Source organism: Bombina bombina, chromosome 11 (assembly GCF_027579735.1).
Source record: "Bombina bombina isolate aBomBom1 chromosome 11, aBomBom1.pri, whole genome shotgun sequence".
Taxonomy (NCBI): Eukaryota; Metazoa; Chordata; class Amphibia; order Anura; family Bombinatoridae; genus Bombina; species Bombina bombina.
In genome coordinates, this window is record NC_069509.1 from 123781729 (window position 1) to 123801803 (window position 20075).

The following is a 20075-nucleotide window of genomic DNA, read 5'->3' on the forward strand; positions in this document are numbered from 1 at the left end:
CCACTAAGAGACGTAAGTGACTGTGAGAGCAAACCCGTGGCCCCCAAACCTGAGGTCAGTGACAGAAGCCTAAAGAAATGGTCACCGAAGCATTTTACTATACCTGGAGATGAAGAGAGACAACTCAGCTCCCACCCAGCGCAGCGGATAACCAGGCAGTATACCGGACCTGTGAACATTACCCCTTTCTTTATTTTAGAGTTACATAAGTCCGGCATAGCTTAAATATTGACTGCTTACATTGCACTACTAAGAGGATTTGCTCTCATTGTTAATTTTTATGTTCCCTTTCTTCTCAGCGGTTGGTAGTATTTTCATGTTATAATTGAGGTGACAGTTGAATCTCCCTAAGACATTTATGTTCCTTTTCAAATCTTTTTGGTTTATAGTTCTTACAAGGTCTAGCAGCTTACATGCAGTTATGAATGTTTTTCCCAACCTTACTATTATGGTTCTCTATGTAATTTTTCTATTCCCTTCCTTTCCAGTGGTCTATGAACCCCTAACGTCATATCTGAGGTGGCAGCTGAAGTAGTTTCCACCATTTGTGTTCTTCTTGAGGTTCCCCCTGTTTATGAGACCCTTAGGAAGATCATAAGATCCAGAAAGGGAACAAGTTTGCATCTACATAAGGCATATAACTAGAAAGAACCTAGACTTTCATTAGTTATGCAAACAAAAGGTTTCCACGGTGCATCCCTAATTGAACATTTTCCTAACCTAGGTTCTTTACATTTATTATGATGAAGGTCGCTCTCACAATATATGGGTACCTACTGGGGTTTATACTACTTGCTATTATATGTATACATCTATATGTTGCACACATCTCAAGTTTCTTACATCCTATTTCTGTTTGAATGTTTAACGCTCCTCATCCTTTAGCCATTCGGTAATCTCTTCATTCCCACAACATATTATTTTCATAGATTCTAAACGAATGAAATCTCTAAGCTTTATCCAATTGTGACACCCCAAACCCTTTAAGCCTTTAAGTGACTCAACCGCTGCATGTTTAGATATAGCGCTATATAATTTTACTCTGTGCTCTGGGAACCTTAGGTCGTTAAGTTTGATCATTTCTGTGAGAGCTATTAATGAGAGAGGGGCTTACTGCTTTTTACAAATTTACAACAAGATAGACTGTCTACCAGTTATGTTCACAAACATATGTAGTACACTATAGCAGGATATATATAATATTTACTACTCCTTTCTTGTTAACATATGAAAACTGTACCTAACTAATATTTGTCTGTTTAATATTTGCCTTCCTAGATATTCGGTTATTGCCGAATATGCATGCTACTCCTTATCTATAAGCCTTTGCAACTCCACCATAGTTGAGATGAAAGAATATTTAGCTATGTACCAGCAAGTTTCCCTCTCCTGCTCCTTATACTCCAAACAAATATCCAGAGTACTTACAAGGTTCATCTTCTCCCTTTTTATACCAGCTACATTTCCTGTAGAGCAATCTATTATAGCTCCGCCTCCCCCCCCTTATACTGGGTCCTATACCCATTTTTCTTTAATCCAAGCGGCTCTTGTCCGCTGTAATCTTTTCCTTCTCTCACAGTTTTCTTGTTAACTTATATCCCCCCATTGATACAGATCTCTTGAATAACCCAAAAGTCCCAGTCAGCTATTTGATAAATATTTCCCTCACCACAAGTGGACTTGCTGATTTCTCACTATATTATCATTCTGTATCCACTTCAGTTTACAGGGAGTGGTCTTCTTGACCTAGCCCTTCACGACACAGGGATATAACTTTGTCAACTTATATTCATAATACCCCTGATAACACTAAAAAGAGACCCTATATTTACTCCTGAGAAATTCCACCTCCATACTCCCCAGCAAATGAAGAACTATGTATGTGTTAAGTATAAGATGATAATTATTACATCACTAAGACTTATTGTTTACCTTTTTATGTTTGTAATTTCTATGCACATACCCATGTGGAGTTGTATTACTCTATTTTCTCTGGTTTGTCTCAATAAAAATATTTAAAAAAAAAAAAAAAAAGAAAAGCTCTAAAGACAGCTTCAGGTATTGGACGAAAAACAATAACATAATGAGTGGTAATCCTGCTATAGTAGTTGCATCCAGCAGTTTAAAGGGACATAAAACCCAACAAAATTATTTTGTGAATCAGATAGAGCATACAATTTTAAACAGCTTTGCAATTGATTTTTATTATCAAATTTTCTTGTTTTTTTGTTATTCTTTGTTGAAAAGCAGGACGGTAAGTTCAGGGGTGTGCATTTGTCTGTAGCAGTATATGGCAGCTGTTTTACAATAATGTTATACATGAGCAAGAGCACTAGATGGCAGCACTATTTCCTGTCATGTAGTGCTTCAGATATGTGCACGCTACTTATCTAGATATCTCTTCAATAAAGAATAGCATGAGAATGACACAAATTTGATAATAGAAGTAAATTGGAAACATTTTTTAAAGTAGTATTCACTATCTGAATTATGAAACAAAAAAATGGGTTTCATGTTCCTTTAAAGTCCATTAAACAGACTTTTTTATATCAACAGTTACAACTGAGTCCTCTGCTCTCTGACATTTCATCCCTCTCTTGTCCAACCCTCGTGACTCTACAGTATAATTCGGCACTAAAATCAACACTTGACAAAACTGCACCCTCCACTCTTCGACGTACATCAATCACTCGACAGCAACCGTGGCACACTAAACAGACCAAATATCTTCAGCGATGCTCACGGGCCGCTGAACGGCAGTGGAGGAAATCACGCACCTTTGCTGATTTCCAACATTATAAATTGAACCTTAAGTCCTACAACTCTGCGCTCAGCCTGGCAAAACAAGTCTATTTCTCCTCCCTCGTGTCATCTCACGCATCCAACCCCAGAAAACTGTTCTCAACCTTTAACTCCCTTCTACGTCCGCCTGCCCCCCCGCCCACTACCAACCTCACTGCTCAAATTATTGCTGATCACTTCAAAAATAAAATTGACACCATTAGAAAAGAGATCTGCACCTCGCACCCCGCAAACCCAGCAATCCTACCCACCCCTTCTATTAACAAAAATCTATGCTATTTCCCTCCTGTAACAGAGGAAGAAGTCTCTGCACTCCTATCCTCGGCTCATCTCACAACCTGCCCACTTGACCCTATTCCTTCACGACTTATTCCCCCTCTCTCTGCTTCACTAACCCCTACCCTAAATCATCTCTTTAACCAATCCCTCACTGCTGGCACATTTCCTGACACATTCAAGCATGCGTCAATCATACCAATCCTAAAAAAGCCCTCGCTTGACCCCTCCACGCCTTCTAACTATCGACCGGTCTCCTTACTTCCCTTTGCTTCACAATGATTGGAACGACTAGTCTATAATTGGCTAACTCAATTTCTCACAATTAACTCCTTACTTGATCCACTATAATCTGGTTTCCGCCCTAAACACTCAACAGAAACCGCTCTTGCTAAAGTAACAAATGACCTGTTATCAGCCAAAGCAAAAGGCCATTACTCATTACTAATTCTTCTTGACCTGTCCGCAGCTTTTGACACAGTTGACCATTCTCTCCTCCTAAAAATACTACATTCATTTGGCATCCGAGACACAGCCCTCTCCTGGTTTGCATCATATCTTTCAAACCACTCGTTTTCAGTTTCCTTTAACAACATATCTTGTGATCCTATGCCTCTCTCAGTTGGAGTACCACAAGGCTCTGTCTTAGGTCCCTTGCTTTTCTCTCTTTATACATCCTGCCTTGGAAAACTTATAGCCTCCTTTGGATTCCAGTACCACCTATATGCTGATGATACCCAAATCTATCTTTCCTCTCCTGATATCTCTCCCTCTTTACTCAACCAGATTGCTGACTGCCTCTCTGCAATTTTCTCTTGGATGTCTTCACACTACCTCCAACTCAATCCGTCCAAAACTGAGCTGCTTCTTATTCCCCCCTCTTCAAGACATCCGACACCTGACATTTCTATGATGGTTGGAGACTCTATTCTCAACACCTCACCCCAGGTCCGCTGCCTTGGGGTCACACTAGACTCAGAACTCACATTCAACCCACATATACAAACGCTTACCAAATCCTGCCGGTCACACCTACGCAACATTTCCAGAATTCGTCCCTTCCTTACTCAAAATACTACAAAAATACTTATTCATTCCCTCATCCTGTCACGCATTGATTATTGCAATCTACTCTTAAATGGCCTTCCAAAACACCGCCTCTCCTCCCTCCAATCTATTATGAATGCTTCTGCTAGACTCATCCACCTAAGCCGACGATCTACATCAGCTGCTCCACTCTGCCAGTCTCTACACTGGCTCCCCATACACTCCAGAATACAATTTAAAGTATTAGCCCTAACCTACAAAGTACTCAACAGTCTAACTCCCAACTATATCTCCTCTCTCATCGTGAAATACTCCCCATCCCGTCCTCTTCGATCAACCTCTGGCCTACGTCTCTACACTCCTGTTATCTCTACATCCCACTCCCACCTCCAAGACTTCGCACGTGCTGCTCCTGTCCTCTGGAACTCTCTACCCCGCTCCATCAGACTGTCTCCAACCTTGTATAGCTTCAGAAGATCCTTGAAAACCCACCTATTCAGAGAGGCTTACCATCTTTCCTCCATCTCGCATCCGAACCAAGCTAATACATGTACATGAATTGCCTGACTCACTGCTGCAAATACAACCGATGTAACAAGCTACCCCAACCTTATGTCTCTGCACCCTAAACCTATAGACTGTGAGCTCTCCAGAGCAGGGCCCTCTTCCTCCTGTGCTAGATTTGTTTAGTCTTGTTATGTTTTGTATTGTATCACAAATCTTTGTCATTGTATACCCCTATCATTGTACCCAGCGCTACGGAATTTGGCGGCGCTATACAAATAAATGATAATAATAATGATAATAATAATAACTTCAGAAAAACATCATCTCCAAATGGTTTGGCAGACAGCCATTTAAGTAGAAAAATCTGCATGCTTAGTTCATATCTTAAAGTGAAACTGAACCCACATTTTTTCTTTCATGCTTCAGATAGAGCAGGCAATTTTAAGCTACTTTCTAATTTACACCTATTATAAAATGTTCTTCATTCTATTGGTATCTTTATTTGAAAAAGTAGGAATGTAAGCTAAGGAGACGGCCCATTGTTGGTTCAGCACCCTGGCTAGCGCTTGCTGATTGGTGGCTCAATTTAACCACAATAAGCAAGTGCAACCCAGGTTCTGAACAAAAATAGGCTGGTCCTTAAAGGGACTCTAAACCCATTTTTTTTCTTTTGTGATTCAGATAGAGCATGAAATTTTAAGCAACTTTCATATTTACTCCTAGTATCAAATTTTCTTTATTCTCTTGGTATCTTTATTTTATTTTTTTTTATTTTGGTTTTTTTTTGGTTTTTTTAAATTGAGGTTTTTATACATATTGACAAAGAAATGTGGGTACAAGACATTGTCAGATCAAGACATAACAGTGATTATACAATAATACAATGCTTTGTTTCAAAAATAATTGAGTGAGAGTTGTAACTTGCAAGTCAGATGAGACATGGTAGGTAATAATAAACAAGCAAATATAAACCACAAAATAAAACATATACAAATGAAACCTCATTTTTCTTAAGGATTATAGAGTTTGATGGAACTACAACATATCTCTTGTTACTTGAGGAATTAACAATCCACCTTTTTAGATAAATAAGGGCAGTATGGTTCTCAGCAAATGAAGTTTTGTTCCGTATGAATGGTATGATGAAGAGTATAGGCATAACTTAAAAGGGTTAAGATTTCAAGCTTCACTTGTAAGTGGTGCTGATCAATTTTGCCAAACTAGGTAGGGAACATAAGGTTAACACTCTGCTATAATGTAAGAGTTGCTGTTATAGGTGGTGCTAATAAATTAACATAATAGTTGAAGAATTACTGTTAAGAGAATAAGAGGCTAAGTAGGGGTGCGGTATAAGCAAGATAAACCGCTTAGTTAGTCCTCCCTAACTAGGGGGCACATTTCAAGTGGTGGGGGGGGGTTAGTTAAATATACTAAATAGCATAAACTAAGAGTCATGCGTCTATGTAACACATGGTAAAATCGGTATATAGAGTATATGATAAGAATAGAGTGCCGGCATTAAAAATATGTACATCTGAGGAACAAAGCCTGAAACTCAAGCTCACTCATGTGTAGAGTCAAGCTAGCTTTTGTGGGACTATTACGATAGTCTACATAAAGCTATAGGAGGATAAAGTGTGACACTTAAAGGTTAACAGGATTAAAGGGAACAGGGGACTTGTACATATTAAGTCATTGCCCTGGAGGGGGCTGCGTAGAGAGGGGGACAGGGTTGCTAATTTTCAGTGATAAATTTACGGGTGACTAATATAATTCTGTTCAATAGATTACTTGCGCTTAAACTGTGGTTGCTGATATAGACGGTAGCCTGTATGTACGTTCTAAAAAAAGATCCCAAGCAACATATGTAAAGGCATTATCTGAGCCAAAATCAATACTCTGGCTAACAGGTATTTCTCTATGGTACACTGATGAGGAGCTATATAGGTCAGAAGTTGGTAATAAATAGTATACTTTCTCCCTTAGAAAGATGTAAACGTGCCGCCCCGGCCGCTGGAAGCACGCCACTTAGGGTAAAACAATAGCTTAAAAGGGAGAGGTTTGTGAGAGAGATATTGGAATTTTATAAGTTCCAAACAGCTGCCTAAGATTACATACCTTATAGATTTGCAGACTGAGCAATGGGACAAGATACATACCTACTCAGCTTAAAGAGTAACACAGCTATGTATAGGTAGCTCAAACAACAAATATTTATCAACAATAACAACCCCAAGATTTATCCTTAACAGACAGAGTCTTGTGTACACATGTGCTAGGTACGACCAAGCTAGTTCATTGTATGTCCATATCTGATGCTTGCTAGGGAATCGTCTGGTTGTGCCCATAGTACTAACCTTTATCCCTCTATACCTCGCCTTATGCCATAGGTACTTAAGTGGGACTAGCTGTACTGTAGTATAGGTTAATGCGGAACATGGTTATATGATCCTATAAATTGTGCCATAGATTGCTATAAACATACTTTAGTAACCACCTGCCCCTGGGTCTATATAATAGTACGAACAAGACGGTAGAGGGTTAGTTTCAAACTATGTGCCCAATTATATGTGGCCCTTACCTTTACCTCTGGGTGAGATGTATGCATACGTGTTAAAATAAACTGCTATCCTGCCTTTAAATGGTCTAAAGCAGGTAGGGAAATAAAGCACACTACCCTTTAATTAAACTTGGTTAACTTTTTGGCATACTCCTAAGACAATAAACAATTAAAAAAGGAGAACAGAAGTTTTGTGCTGGTAATCTTGCTCAGAATATATCAGGGCTAACCACAAATGACAAAAAGTATTTGACAAATTCAGAGAGCTGTAAATAGGATAGTAAAAATAGCACAACTATAGTGGGATTAACTGCCTTGCAGAATAAAATAATAATAATAAAAAAAAAAATCTGGGCATAATACATACCATAATATATATCAAGTACTGGTTCAAGATGCCTGGGGGTATTTCTGGGAGTCCTAGTAAAGATCTACCTCTATACTTATAACAAGTGTACTGTTTATGGGTAGCAAATCTGGACTCCTAAGACAGGAAATCAAGAAGAAAATAAGAGTAATAATACAGTAACTTCGGCTGGAAGACCACATAAAATTGCTGTGTGGATCAAGCTATAAATAAACTTTGACTCCCCTCTAGTGGTGGTAAATGGCCATTACAGCTTGTATAAGGACATTTTGTTTTTAATATTTGCAGTAATCTCGCCGCTAAAAAAGGAGGCAGGAGAGGCAAGAGAAATGTAATTTAGCATAGTAGGAAGGTGAGCTTATAAATTGTGTGAATTTACAGTCTAACACCATAGTTGACCTGCTTCAGTAACATAAACAATTGATAACAAATACAATAGGCATCTCAAAACACAAATTAGTAAAACAAGGAAAAACAAAACTGCTGACTGACATAATAGTAGCGTGAGCTGTCCCTCTAGTGAGCTGAGCTCGAAATCCTAACCTACTCCCCCCACTATGAGAGTAAAAATGACTTTTACCAGCCACTGCAAGTCCGTGTAATAAGACTGACACTTTGTCCTTTGGAAGAAATGTAACTTCACCCATTATACGGAGTGTAAGATCTGTCCCAATAGGGCAGGGGTGTCCAAACTTTGCTCTCCAGAGGTTTTGGAACTACATTTCCGATGATGCTCAGCCAGCATTTTATCTAACTGAGCATCATGGGAAATGTAGTTCCAAAACCTCTGGAGAGCAAAGTTTGGACATCCCTGCAATAGGGTGTTCTAACCTATGCCTGTCTTCCACAATTGAATCACACACTCGGAGTGTAATCCCTCATAAGATGCCTTCTGCATACGCTGGGTGAAATTTAGAGCCAGAACGCTACATCCATAACTCTGCACATCTAAAGCCCTTGAGTGTATCTCTATCCCAACGAACTTGGTCCCATCACCACGAGACGGAGGCAGAACCTTACAAACATAGCTGTCCTCTACGGAGGCTACATACAGTGCGTTCCAAGGTAGGGATGGTATCAGGGCTGGATCTCTTGGGTAACACAGTAGTTCAGTAGCTATTCCAGAAACAGGAATCATGGCAGGGGAGCCCCTAGTTTCAGCATCGTATTGTAGACAATCTCTGTCATAGTAGGTGCAGGCACCCCCTTGTTTTAGGGCCTCAGGATAGCTACACAAGGTCTCAGAGGCCAGGGAGACACAGCAGTCTGTTAACCTGGCAGGTTTATCCTCTTCGGCCACAACATTAGCATAACATTCATTTAGGACCAGCTCTAAGTTGGCAAAGTGATCTTGTATGAGCTGCGTTACAGCCAGCCACAAGTTGTCCAAGGCCCTCATCTGAACGGAACTGCTGGAGCTCTCCCAAAGCTGTAAACTGTCCATGCAATAGTACTGAGTGTCACCGGCGATGCTATATATGGAAGTGTCCCTTTTTAGAGTTTCAAGAGTTATTTTAGACACTAAAAAACATTAAATAGTACATATAAGAGCTATGAGCTCTTCACGCACACGTCTGACTCCTTTGGTAGTTGGCTCCACCCCTTGGTATCTTTATTTAAAATGCAAGAATGTAAGTTTTAGATGCCGGCCCAGTTTTGGTGAACAACCTGGGTTGTCCTTGCTGATTGGTGGATAAATTCATCCACCAATAAAAAAGTGCTGTCCATAGTCTGAACCAAAAAAAAAAAGCTTAGATGCCTTCTTTTTCAAATAAAGATAGCAAGAGAACAAAGAAAATTTGATAATAGGAGTAAATTAGAAAGTTTCTTAAAATGACATGCTCTATCTGAATCATGAACGTTTATTTTTGACTTTAGTGTCCCTTAAAAAAGCAATTTAACATCGTTATTTGTTTTAAATACTAAATCACATACAAACAATACATATTTATAGTTTATAGATTGTGTTTAAAACCCTGAGCTGATGACTTATTACAGTATTTATAAATATTTCTACACATCTGGAATCCATTGTTATAATCTCAATATAGTTCACACTTGTTAAAAGCACATGGTTTTCCAGTAACTAAGGTTTGAAATGTAGAGAAAAATGGATACATAAACTTCTACTAGTAAAATTCATTTTTCCTAAATACAATATCTGGCTAAAATCTTGGTAAAACCTAATAAATATAGTATAGAACACAAACAATAACATTTAAGTAAACAAGGGGGGCGGAGCGTAGCCGTGCAGGAACATGGCTGCACTTTAACTTTGCTCCGTAACATATTCTCGCACACAGGTTCCATTATGGTGATTTGAAGGGCAGCAATAAGCTAAAAAGCAACTAGAGACTCTTGTGCCATAAACCTAACTGTCCGGTGACCGGACCAAACGCTTACCAGCTGAAGAACCGCTGAACTTAAACAACGTACTACCGCACCTATACTCACTCGGCTGGAAGCTCCGCTTTACAAGAGGCACGCTTGTGCCCTGGATCCAACTTCGGTTCAGCAGCAGGGAGCTAGTGACCCACACTGGTAGACCGCAGCAGCGATTACCGGACTTGAGGCTCAGACAGTCGAACGAAACGCCACATACAGCCGCACGCCATTACAGCTCCCACGTGGCGCGGCCCCACCGGATAAACAAGGTAACACGCAGATACACCTCAGACTACAGCCCAATCCACTGAACACATATACAAGGCAAAACGACCTAAACATTAGCATCGGATCGCGGTGGAAGTCTGAGACCGGCCTTAAGGTAGCTATCTAACTATACCAAACCAGAGACTGAGGCCTACAGACTTAAACCGCTCTCCCTAGACAGATCGCAGCCGCCATCAGAGATAGCAACCTACCTATTTAATGAACTGGTGCTACATTACATTAAGGAACCCTCTCCTTATAAACACCAGTGACTGAAAACTGGCTGTTGGCGAAGGGATAACTCTGTTATATCAATGGCATCAAGGCAGAAACCCAAAGCGGACAAGAAATCATCCACAACAGCTACTACCACCATGTCCTCCTTCTTTCACAAACAGGAGATTGACGCTCTTGACAGTACTAAAGATTCACCACCAACGGACTCACATTTATCACAGGAGCAAGAATCCATACCACAGTCACAACAACTTAGTCTGATACAGAAAACTATTTCACAACTACCCTCTAAGTCTGACCTGGCAGACCTAAAATCATTCATCAAAACAGAAATGTCCTCCCTAAAAAAGAACATCAACGAACTGGGGGCAAGAATAGAGACCCTGGAGGAGGGTCAAGACACCTTAAACACTATGGTTTCCGATGCCAATCATCAAATGGTGAGACAAGACATCACAATGCAAGCACTTCAACTTAAAATTGAAGACTTGGATAACAGGAGCCGTAGGAGCAATTTGAGGATAAGAGGGGTTCCAGAAGAAGTGACACAGGATAACCTTGTCTCATACTTGCTACAACTTTTTGAGTACATTGTCCCTTCCCTCAAACTATCTGAAGCCTCTATGGAACGCGCACACAGAGCGTTGAGACCCATACCAAAACCCCCCAATCCACCAAGAGATATAATTATTAAATTCACCACCTACTTAGACAAGGAGGCAATATGGAAGCAAGTTAGACTACAAAGAGAAATTAAATTCCAGGCCTACAGTATACAAATCTTTCAGGACATTAGCCCCTCAACAATTGAGAGAAGAAAGGGAATAAGATTCATTACCCAAGTCCTGCAAGAGAGGCGAATGAAGTACAGATGGGGATACCCCTTCAGCCTTATAGTACAACAAGAAGGCAAGACTCAAATCTACAAAGAACCCGACGACCTGGATGCTTTCTCAAAGGGCCTAAACATCTCCTTTCCACAACCACTCCTTAAAGATCTGGATGCACCTTCTTCAAGTGACCAGTCGAACCCCAAGCCACAACGCTCACAATGGTATCAAGCTAACAAAAAGAAAAAAATAGATACCACAGCACCCTAGTCTCATGCACACGTTTGATGCAATAAGTACCCTGACACCCTGAAGAAATATCGAGCTCGGACCGAAATGGACCTTGTTTCCCAGGAACTGATAAGTATATTGCTAAAAAGCTAACTGACCTAAAGGGAAATGTACCCTGGGACCTATTTGGAACTGATCTGATTTGGGGTGGGAATAGAACTGTTAAAGTTATTACTTTCTAGATAGACCTAGCTGTTCTCCTCCCCCCTTACCCTCTCCTGCTCGGTGTCTGTATCACATTAACATAAGACCCATGTTGTTTAGAAATGCAGGCTTAAAACTAACCTACTACACCCACGGTGACTGTGATCAGACGCTGAACATGATGCACTACCTGAGAGGTTCGGGGATGAGGATGAGATGGCTTAACGTTGTTGGTTTTGAAGTTGATATTATCATGGTTAAAACGTTTAATTATTATATATATGATCCTAACCTCTCTCATGTTGGATATTCTAGTTATCCCCTTTTTACTGAGTGATGTGCTCTGAATGTATCCACATTTCTAGCTCTCTTTCTATAACTGACATGTATATCCATAGCTATAACCCCTGTAGTAAATGACGATAAGAGAATCTAGAATCATGCTAACAGTGTATAATACCCTATTGTTCTATTAGAGGAACCTAGTGATAGATGAGAAATGATACCCCCCTTTATCCAACTACTGTTAATGTTGGTTTTTCCTGAATATTTGACCCCACTGTTTATGTTATTTTATATTTGTGTTTTAAATTTGTTTTTTGAAGTTAATACATTATCACGTGGCCTGATGTTTAGGCCGCGTAAGGGCGCTCCCGGCCCGTCCTGCATCCAGACTCACAAATAGACATTTTAATAACCTCACGACCTACGTCAGACATCCATAAACTAGATAATGGATAACAATAGAAGACAACCCCATTCCGGTAATAACTTAAAAATATACTCAATTAACGCAAAAGGACTAAATATACCCTGTAAGAGAACGCTGGCCTCTAAAGATTTCCATAGGCAGGGAGCAGACCTTGTCTTCTTACAGGAGACCCATTTCCGTAAAGGAAAGGAACCTACCACCTTCGCATGCACGTTTGGCACATGCTTTTGGGCATCACATTGCCACAATAAAAAACAAGGGGTGGGAATCCTTATTAAGAAAAATATACCCTTTACATCACTACAAACACTTAGAGACAGAGAAGGCAGATACCTCCTCCTAACTGGTCTTCTCTACGGGAGACCTGTAACATTAGTTTCAGTGTATGCCCCTAACACAGCACAACACTCCTTCATGAAGAAAATTAAAAACCTAATTTTAGACCATCAGAAGGGGACACTCATAATGTGTGGAGACTTAAACACAGCACTTAACCCTAGCCTAGACTGCTCATCTCGATACTCCTCCACATCACCTTCACAAATCTCAAAAATTAAGTCGTATCTCGAGAAAATTGTAGCACATGACGTATGGAGAACCTTACACCCTCAGACTAGAGACTATACATATTATTCTTACCCACATGAGATCTATACGAGAATAGACTATGTGTTTGCAGATGTTGGAGGCCTATCACTATTTAACTCGGCCACAATCTCTCCGATCACATGGTCTGACCATGCCTCTATGATATGTACAATGACATGGCCCTCTAAACCTATAAGAGATTTTGTCTGGCGACTTGATGAACATTTATTAACAGAAACTGATGTGATCACCAAACTGACAACCACTCTTACGGAATACTTTGAACATAATACTCAACCTGAGACAAGCATGCACACCCTCTGGGAAGCACACAAGAGTGTCATTAGGGGAGAACTAATGGCCATTAAGGCACAACATAATAAAGCACAAAGAGAGCTCACGATCTCTCTAGTCTCACAAATAGAACAGATGGAAAACTTACATAAAAAAAACCCGACTGACAAAAATCTACTCGCAGAAATTACTGAACACAAACAAAAACTAGCCTCACATCTTGACAAGACACACAAACGACAGGCACTCTACTCCCAACAAAAACACTATGAGGGTTGGAACAAATCAGGCAGACTACTAGCCAGGTACCTCAAACAGAAGACATACCAGAGGTACATTATGCAGATTAAAGACAAAAAGAACGTCTCCCATTTCTCCACCCAATCCATATCCAATACATTCAGAAACTTTTTCCAAAAGTTATACAATATACAACCCACCAATCCCAGAAACTTGAACCACAACTTAACTAGATCACAACTAATAGAGGAATATCTTAGCAGACTTAACTTACCACATATTAACGAATTACAAAAAGAACAATTAGAGAACCCCATCTCACTAGCTGAGCTCCAGTTAGCTATGAAACACCTACCCACAGGGAAAGCACCTGGACCAGACGGCTTTAGCCACAAATATTACACCACTTTCCAAGAGATCCTAAATCCATATATGGTACAATACTTCCAATCTATAGACGAGAGTAAATCATTTCCTGACACCGCACTGGTAGCCCATATAACATTAATCCCTAAACCAAACAAACCCCAAGATTTACCTAACAATTATCGCCCCATATCGTTACTGAATACGGACATAAAAATTTTTGCACGGATACTGGCTCATAGATTAAACGGAATCCTCCCTGACCTGATCCATTTGGACCAGGTCGGCTTTGTGCCAGGAAGAGAGGCGAAAGACAACACGGTCAGGGCCTTAAATTTAATACATCATGCTAAGCATAACAACATCTCCTCTGTCCTTTTGTCCACAGACGCGGAAAAGGCCTTTGACCGTGTTGCCTGGGACTTCATGCGAGCCACACTGACCCATATGGGTCTAGGCACAAAGATCCTTACCAGGATCTTCTCCCTATACTCCCAGACCACCGCGAGAATATTAGTAAATGGTACTCTTTCCCCCCCATTTCAAATTAATAACGGAACACGCCAGGGATGCCCCCTATCCCCACTCCTATTCGCCTGTGTGATTGAAACATTGGCAACCAGGATCAGACAAAACCCCCTGATAACAGGAATTACAATTAAGGAACAGAAATATGTTCTGTCTCTGTTTGCCGATGACATGTTATTCACACTCACCGACCCCGAACGCTCAATTCCTCACTTATTAAACGAATTTAATTCCTTCAAATCCCTGTCCAATTTTGCAATAAACATGTCCAAATCAGAAATATTAAACATAAATATGTCAGGCCCCTCACTACTAGCCACACAAGAGATTTCCCCGTTCACCTGGTGCACTCATTCATTGAAATACTTGGGAGTACACTTGACCTCCTCACAAGAAGATATCTTCCACCTTAACTATATACCTGCTAAACACAATATAATACGTGATCTCTCATCATGGGGATCTAAAAAGCTATCATGGTTAGGTCGCATCGACACGATTAAAATGAATATATTCCCACGTATCTTATACCTACTTCAGACCTTACCAATACCCCTTCCCAAAACATACCTCCCGTCCCTCCAGAAAGCATTCAGCGACTTCATTTGGCGCCGTAGACCGCCCAGAATTAGTAAACAAACAATGCAAACTTCAAAAACACAAGGAGGCCTGGGAGTTCCAAACCTAGCAGCTTACCGTCAAGCTATCTTTCTGCAACGCCTAGTGGATTGGAACATCCATTTCAACCATAAAAGATGGGTACCACTAGAACACTTAATAATGAATAAGCCGCACCTGGGAAGGTTATGTTGGAGCAGCCCACATCTATTCAAATTAATTAGAACAGACAACCCAATGATACAGGAGACCCTTAAGGTTTGGGAACATACAATTAACACAACACACTACATCTCCTCCATACCCTCACCCATGACATCCCTAATTGAAAACGGGGAATTCACGGTAAGGCCCTTCACCACACAATCCACCACAACAACTCAGAACAGAGACCTCGCAGTATATACACTAACCGAAAATGAATCCTTACTCTCACAAAATGAATTAGTAAAAAAGGGACTAAACTGTTTCGCTGACTGGTTCACTTACAGACAGACTGCCCACTTTATCACCACACACCCAGAATATGGGAACATGGTCAGACCTCTAACCTCCTTTGAATCCCTGTGCACTCGCTCTCCCCCCCTGAGACATACATTGTCCATCATCTATAAGATCTTAACTCACACACCCCCAGGACAAACTCCCCCCTATATAGAAAGCTGGGAAAGAGATCTAGGTGTCATTATACTACCCCAAACAAGTAAACTGATGTTCCAAGCTACAAAGAAATCTTCAATCTCATCCTCCATTCTGGAGGTCAATTTTAAACTTTTGCACAGGTGGTACCTCACTCCGAAAAAACTACACCGCCTTTTTAGATCTCAAAGCAATAGATGCTGGCGATGCGGCCATGTAAATAGTGACACTGCCCATATGTGGTGGTGGTGCAATAGTATTCAAAACTTATGGAGGAAAGTCATCTCCGAGATAGAAATCATACTGGATACCCAATTGCCACTTGACCCCCTGATATGGCTTCTGCACAAACCCCCCTCCACTCTCAAATATAAACCATACATACACTTGTTTAAAATTATGACTAACGGAATCAAAGTCCTGATAGCTAAAAATTGGAGAAGTAGAGAAGTTCCATCAGTTACCATGTGGATTAAAAAAGTTTCAGAACTCATAAAATTAGAAGAGTATTACTTCCTTAAAAATGATAAAATGGACTCTTACGCAGAGTTCTCTCATTTGTGGACCACCTACGTCCAAAACGAATGCAAGTAAATCAAGTTAAACTACTAAGCCTAAAATAAAGTCATAAGCGTAACATCCAAAATCATAACTTACTGGTAATGGGAATTCATACAATTCGACATCAACTACACAAACATCTGGGGCATGGGCGGACCGGGAGCCCTCACTCTTTTCTTCCTCCTTATTATATCTTTTCCTCCTTTTTTCCCCTTTTTTTTTTTTTTTTTTTTTTTTTCTCTCTCTTTTATTTTATCCTTTCTTCCTTCTTTCCCCTCTCTTTCCTTTATTAATTATTTCACTATATATGTGAATAAATATCATATCAGTCTTACATACTATCCATAAAACCCACAGCTATTATTGTAAATGGAAAACTGGAGCTGCGCCTCCACCCCCTTGTATCTTTATTTTATATGCACAATAAAAACTGTTTAAAAAAAAAAAAAAAAAAAAAAAAACATTTAAGTAAACAAAACTTTTTTTAATATTTAAAATCAGAAATGAAATGATGGTATGTTTTATTGTTTATAACCATAAACAATTTTTTTTTTTTTTTTGCAGAGAAAGCTCAAGAGGAAATTGAGAGTGTGATAGGGCTTGAACGTCCCCCTACATGGGATGATCAGAAGTGCCTGCCGTACTGCTTAGCAATGGTGCATGAAATACAACGCTTGGGTAACATACTTCAATTCATACCGCATGCTACAGCAGCAGATGCCCACTTCAGAGGCTACTTTATTCCTAAGGTAACTCTTAAATATATCACTGTTATTGAGACAATGTTTTAAATTTAAATATATTTGGCATGTGCTAGACGAGGGTTCTTCAAACCACGGGTCAGGACCCACTACTGGGTTGCAACACCACGTTTACTGGGATGCGACGTGTGTGTATTGTAAAAAAGTGTGCGTGGTGTGTGTGTTATATGAGAGTGTGTGTGTTGTGTGTATGTGTAATATGATAGTGTTTATGTTATATGAGAGTGTGTGCTATGTGTGTATGTGTAATAACATAATTTATGTAAGAACTTACCTGATAAATTCATTTCTTTCATATTAGCAAGAGTCCATGAGCTAGTGACGTATGGGATATACATTCCTACCAGGAGGGGCAAAGTTTCCCAAACCTTAAAATGCCTATAAATACACCCCTCACCACACCCACAATTCAGTTTAACGAATAGCCAAGAAGTGGGGTGATAAGAAAAAAGTGCGAAAGCATATAAAATAAGGAATTGGAATAATTGTGCTTTATACAAAAAAATCAAAACCACCACAAAAAAGGGCGGGCCTCATGGACTCTTGCTAATATGAAAGAAATTAATTTATCAGGTAAGTTCTTACATAAATTATGTTTTCTTTCATGTAATTAGCAAGAGTCCATGAGCTAGTGACGTATGGGATAATGATTACCCAAGATGTGGATCTTTCCACGCAAGAGTCACTAGAGAGGGAGGGATAAAATAAAGACAGCCAATTCCTGCTGAAAATAATCCACACCCAGAATAAAAATTTTAATGAAAAAACATAAGCAGAAGATTCAAACTGAAACCACTGCCTGAAGTACGTTTCTACCAAAAACTGCTTCAGAAGAAGAAAACACATCAAAATGGTAGAATTTAGTAAAAGTATGCAAAGAGGATCAAGTTGCTGCTTTGCAAATCTGATCAACCGAAGCTTCATTCCTAAACGCCCAGGAAGAATAAACTGACCTAGTAGAATGAGCTGTAATCCTTTGAGGCGGAGTGTTACCCGACTCAACATAGGCATGATGAAATAAAGATTTCAACCAAAATGCCAAAGAAATGGCAGAAGCTTTCTGGCCTTTTCTAGAACCGGAAAAGATGATAAATAGACTAGAAGTCTTTCGGAAAGACTTAGTAGCTTCAACATAATATTACAAAGCTCTAACAGCATCCAAAGAATGCAATGATTTCTCCTTAGAATTCATAGGATTAGGACATAATGAAGGAACCACAATTTCTCTACTAATGTTGTTAGAATTCACAACCTTAGGTAAAAAATTCAAAAGAAGTTCGCAGCACCGCCTTATCCTGATGCAAAATCAGAAAAGGAGACTCACAAAAAAGAGTAGATAATTCGGAGACTCTTCTGGCAGAAGAGATGGCCAAAGAAACAAAACTTTCCAAGAAAGTAATATAACGACCAAAGAATGCATGGGTTCAAAAGGAGGAGCTTGAAGAGCCCCCAGAACCAAATTCAAACTCCAAGGAGGAGAAATTGACTAAATGACAGGTTTTATACTATATTTATATATATCCTTCTGTGAAAAGAACAGAAAGAACAGAGATTTGTCTTTCAAGGAACTTGCGGACAAACCTTTATCTAAACCATCCTGAAGAAACTGTAAAATTCTCGGTATTCAAAAAAGAATGCCAAGAAAAAAGATGAGAAAGATACTAAGAAATATAAGTCTTCCAGACTCTATAATATATCTCTCTAGATACAGAATTACGAGCCTGTCACATAGTATCAATCATAGAGTCAGAGAAACCTCTTTGACCAAGAATCAAGCGTTCAAACTCCATACCTTAAAATTAAGGTTTTGAGATCCTGATGGAAAAAAGAACCTTGAGACAGAAAGACTGGTCTGAATCGGAAGAGTCCACAGCTGGCAAGAGGCCATCCGGACAAGATCCGCATACAAAAACCTGAGAGGCCATGCTGGAGCTACCAGCAGGACAAACGAACATTCCTTTAGAATATTGGAGAATACCCTTGGAAGAAGAACTAGAGGCGGAAAGATATAGGCAGGATGACACTTGTAAGAAAGAGATAATGCATCCACTGCCTCCGCCCGAGGATCCCGGGATCCGGACAGATACCAGGGAAGTTTCTTGTTTAGATGAGAAGCCATCAGATCTATTTCTGGGAGTTCCCACATTTGAACAATCTGAGGAAATACCTCTGGGTGAAGAGACCATTCGCCCAGGTGCAACGTTTGGCGACTGAGATAATCCGCTTTCCAATTGTCCATACCTGGGATATGAACCACAGAGATTAGACAGGAGCTGGATTCCGCCCAAACCAAAATTCGAGATACTTCTTTCATAGCCAGAGGACTGTGAGTCCCTCCTTGATGATTGATGTATGCCATAGTTGTGACATTGTCTATCTGAAAACAAATGAACAACTTTCTCTTCAGAAGAGGCCAAGACTAAAGAGCTCTGAAAATTGCACGGAGTTCCAAAATATTGATCGGAAATCTCACCTCCTGAGATTCCCAAACCCCTTGTGCCGTCAGATACCCCCACACAGCTCCCCAACCTGTAAGACTTGCATCTGTTGAGATTATAGTCCAGGTCGGAAGAACAAAGAAGCCCCCTGAACTAAACGATGGTGATCTGTCCACCATGTCAGAGAGTGTCGTATAATCGGTTTAAAGATATTACTTGAGATATCTTTGAGTAATCCCTGCACCATTGGTTCAGCATACAGAGCTGAAGAGGTCGCATGTGAAAACGAGCAAAGGAGATCGCATCTGATGCGGCAGTCCTAAGACCTAAAATTTCCATGCATAAGGCTACCAAAGGGAATGATTGTGACTGAAGGTTTTGACAAGCTGATATCAATGTTAAACTTCTCTTGTCTGACAAGGACAAAGTCATAGACACTGAATCTATCTAGAAACCTAAAAAGGTTACCCTTGTCTGAGGAATCAATGAACTGATTGGTAAATTGATCCTCCAACCATAAACTTGAAGAAACAACACAAGTCGATTCGTATGAGATTCTTCGAAAATAAGAAGACTGAGCAAGTACCAAGATATCGTCCAAATAAGGAAATACCAAA

At 40.0% G+C, this 20075-nt stretch overlaps 1 protein-coding gene across 1 annotated transcript in view; it reads left to right on the plus strand.

Moving 5' to 3' along the window:
• The window catches only part of LOC128641800 (cytochrome P450 2W1), a 200988-nt gene that overhangs the window by 132807 nt on the left and 48106 nt on the right, over positions 1–20075 (plus strand). Inside the window, exon 7 of the mRNA XM_053694337.1 lies at positions 16824–17008. Coding sequence (XP_053550312.1) covers positions 16824–17008 — 185 coding nt within the window. The remainder of the gene's footprint in view (positions 1–16823; positions 17009–20075) is intronic.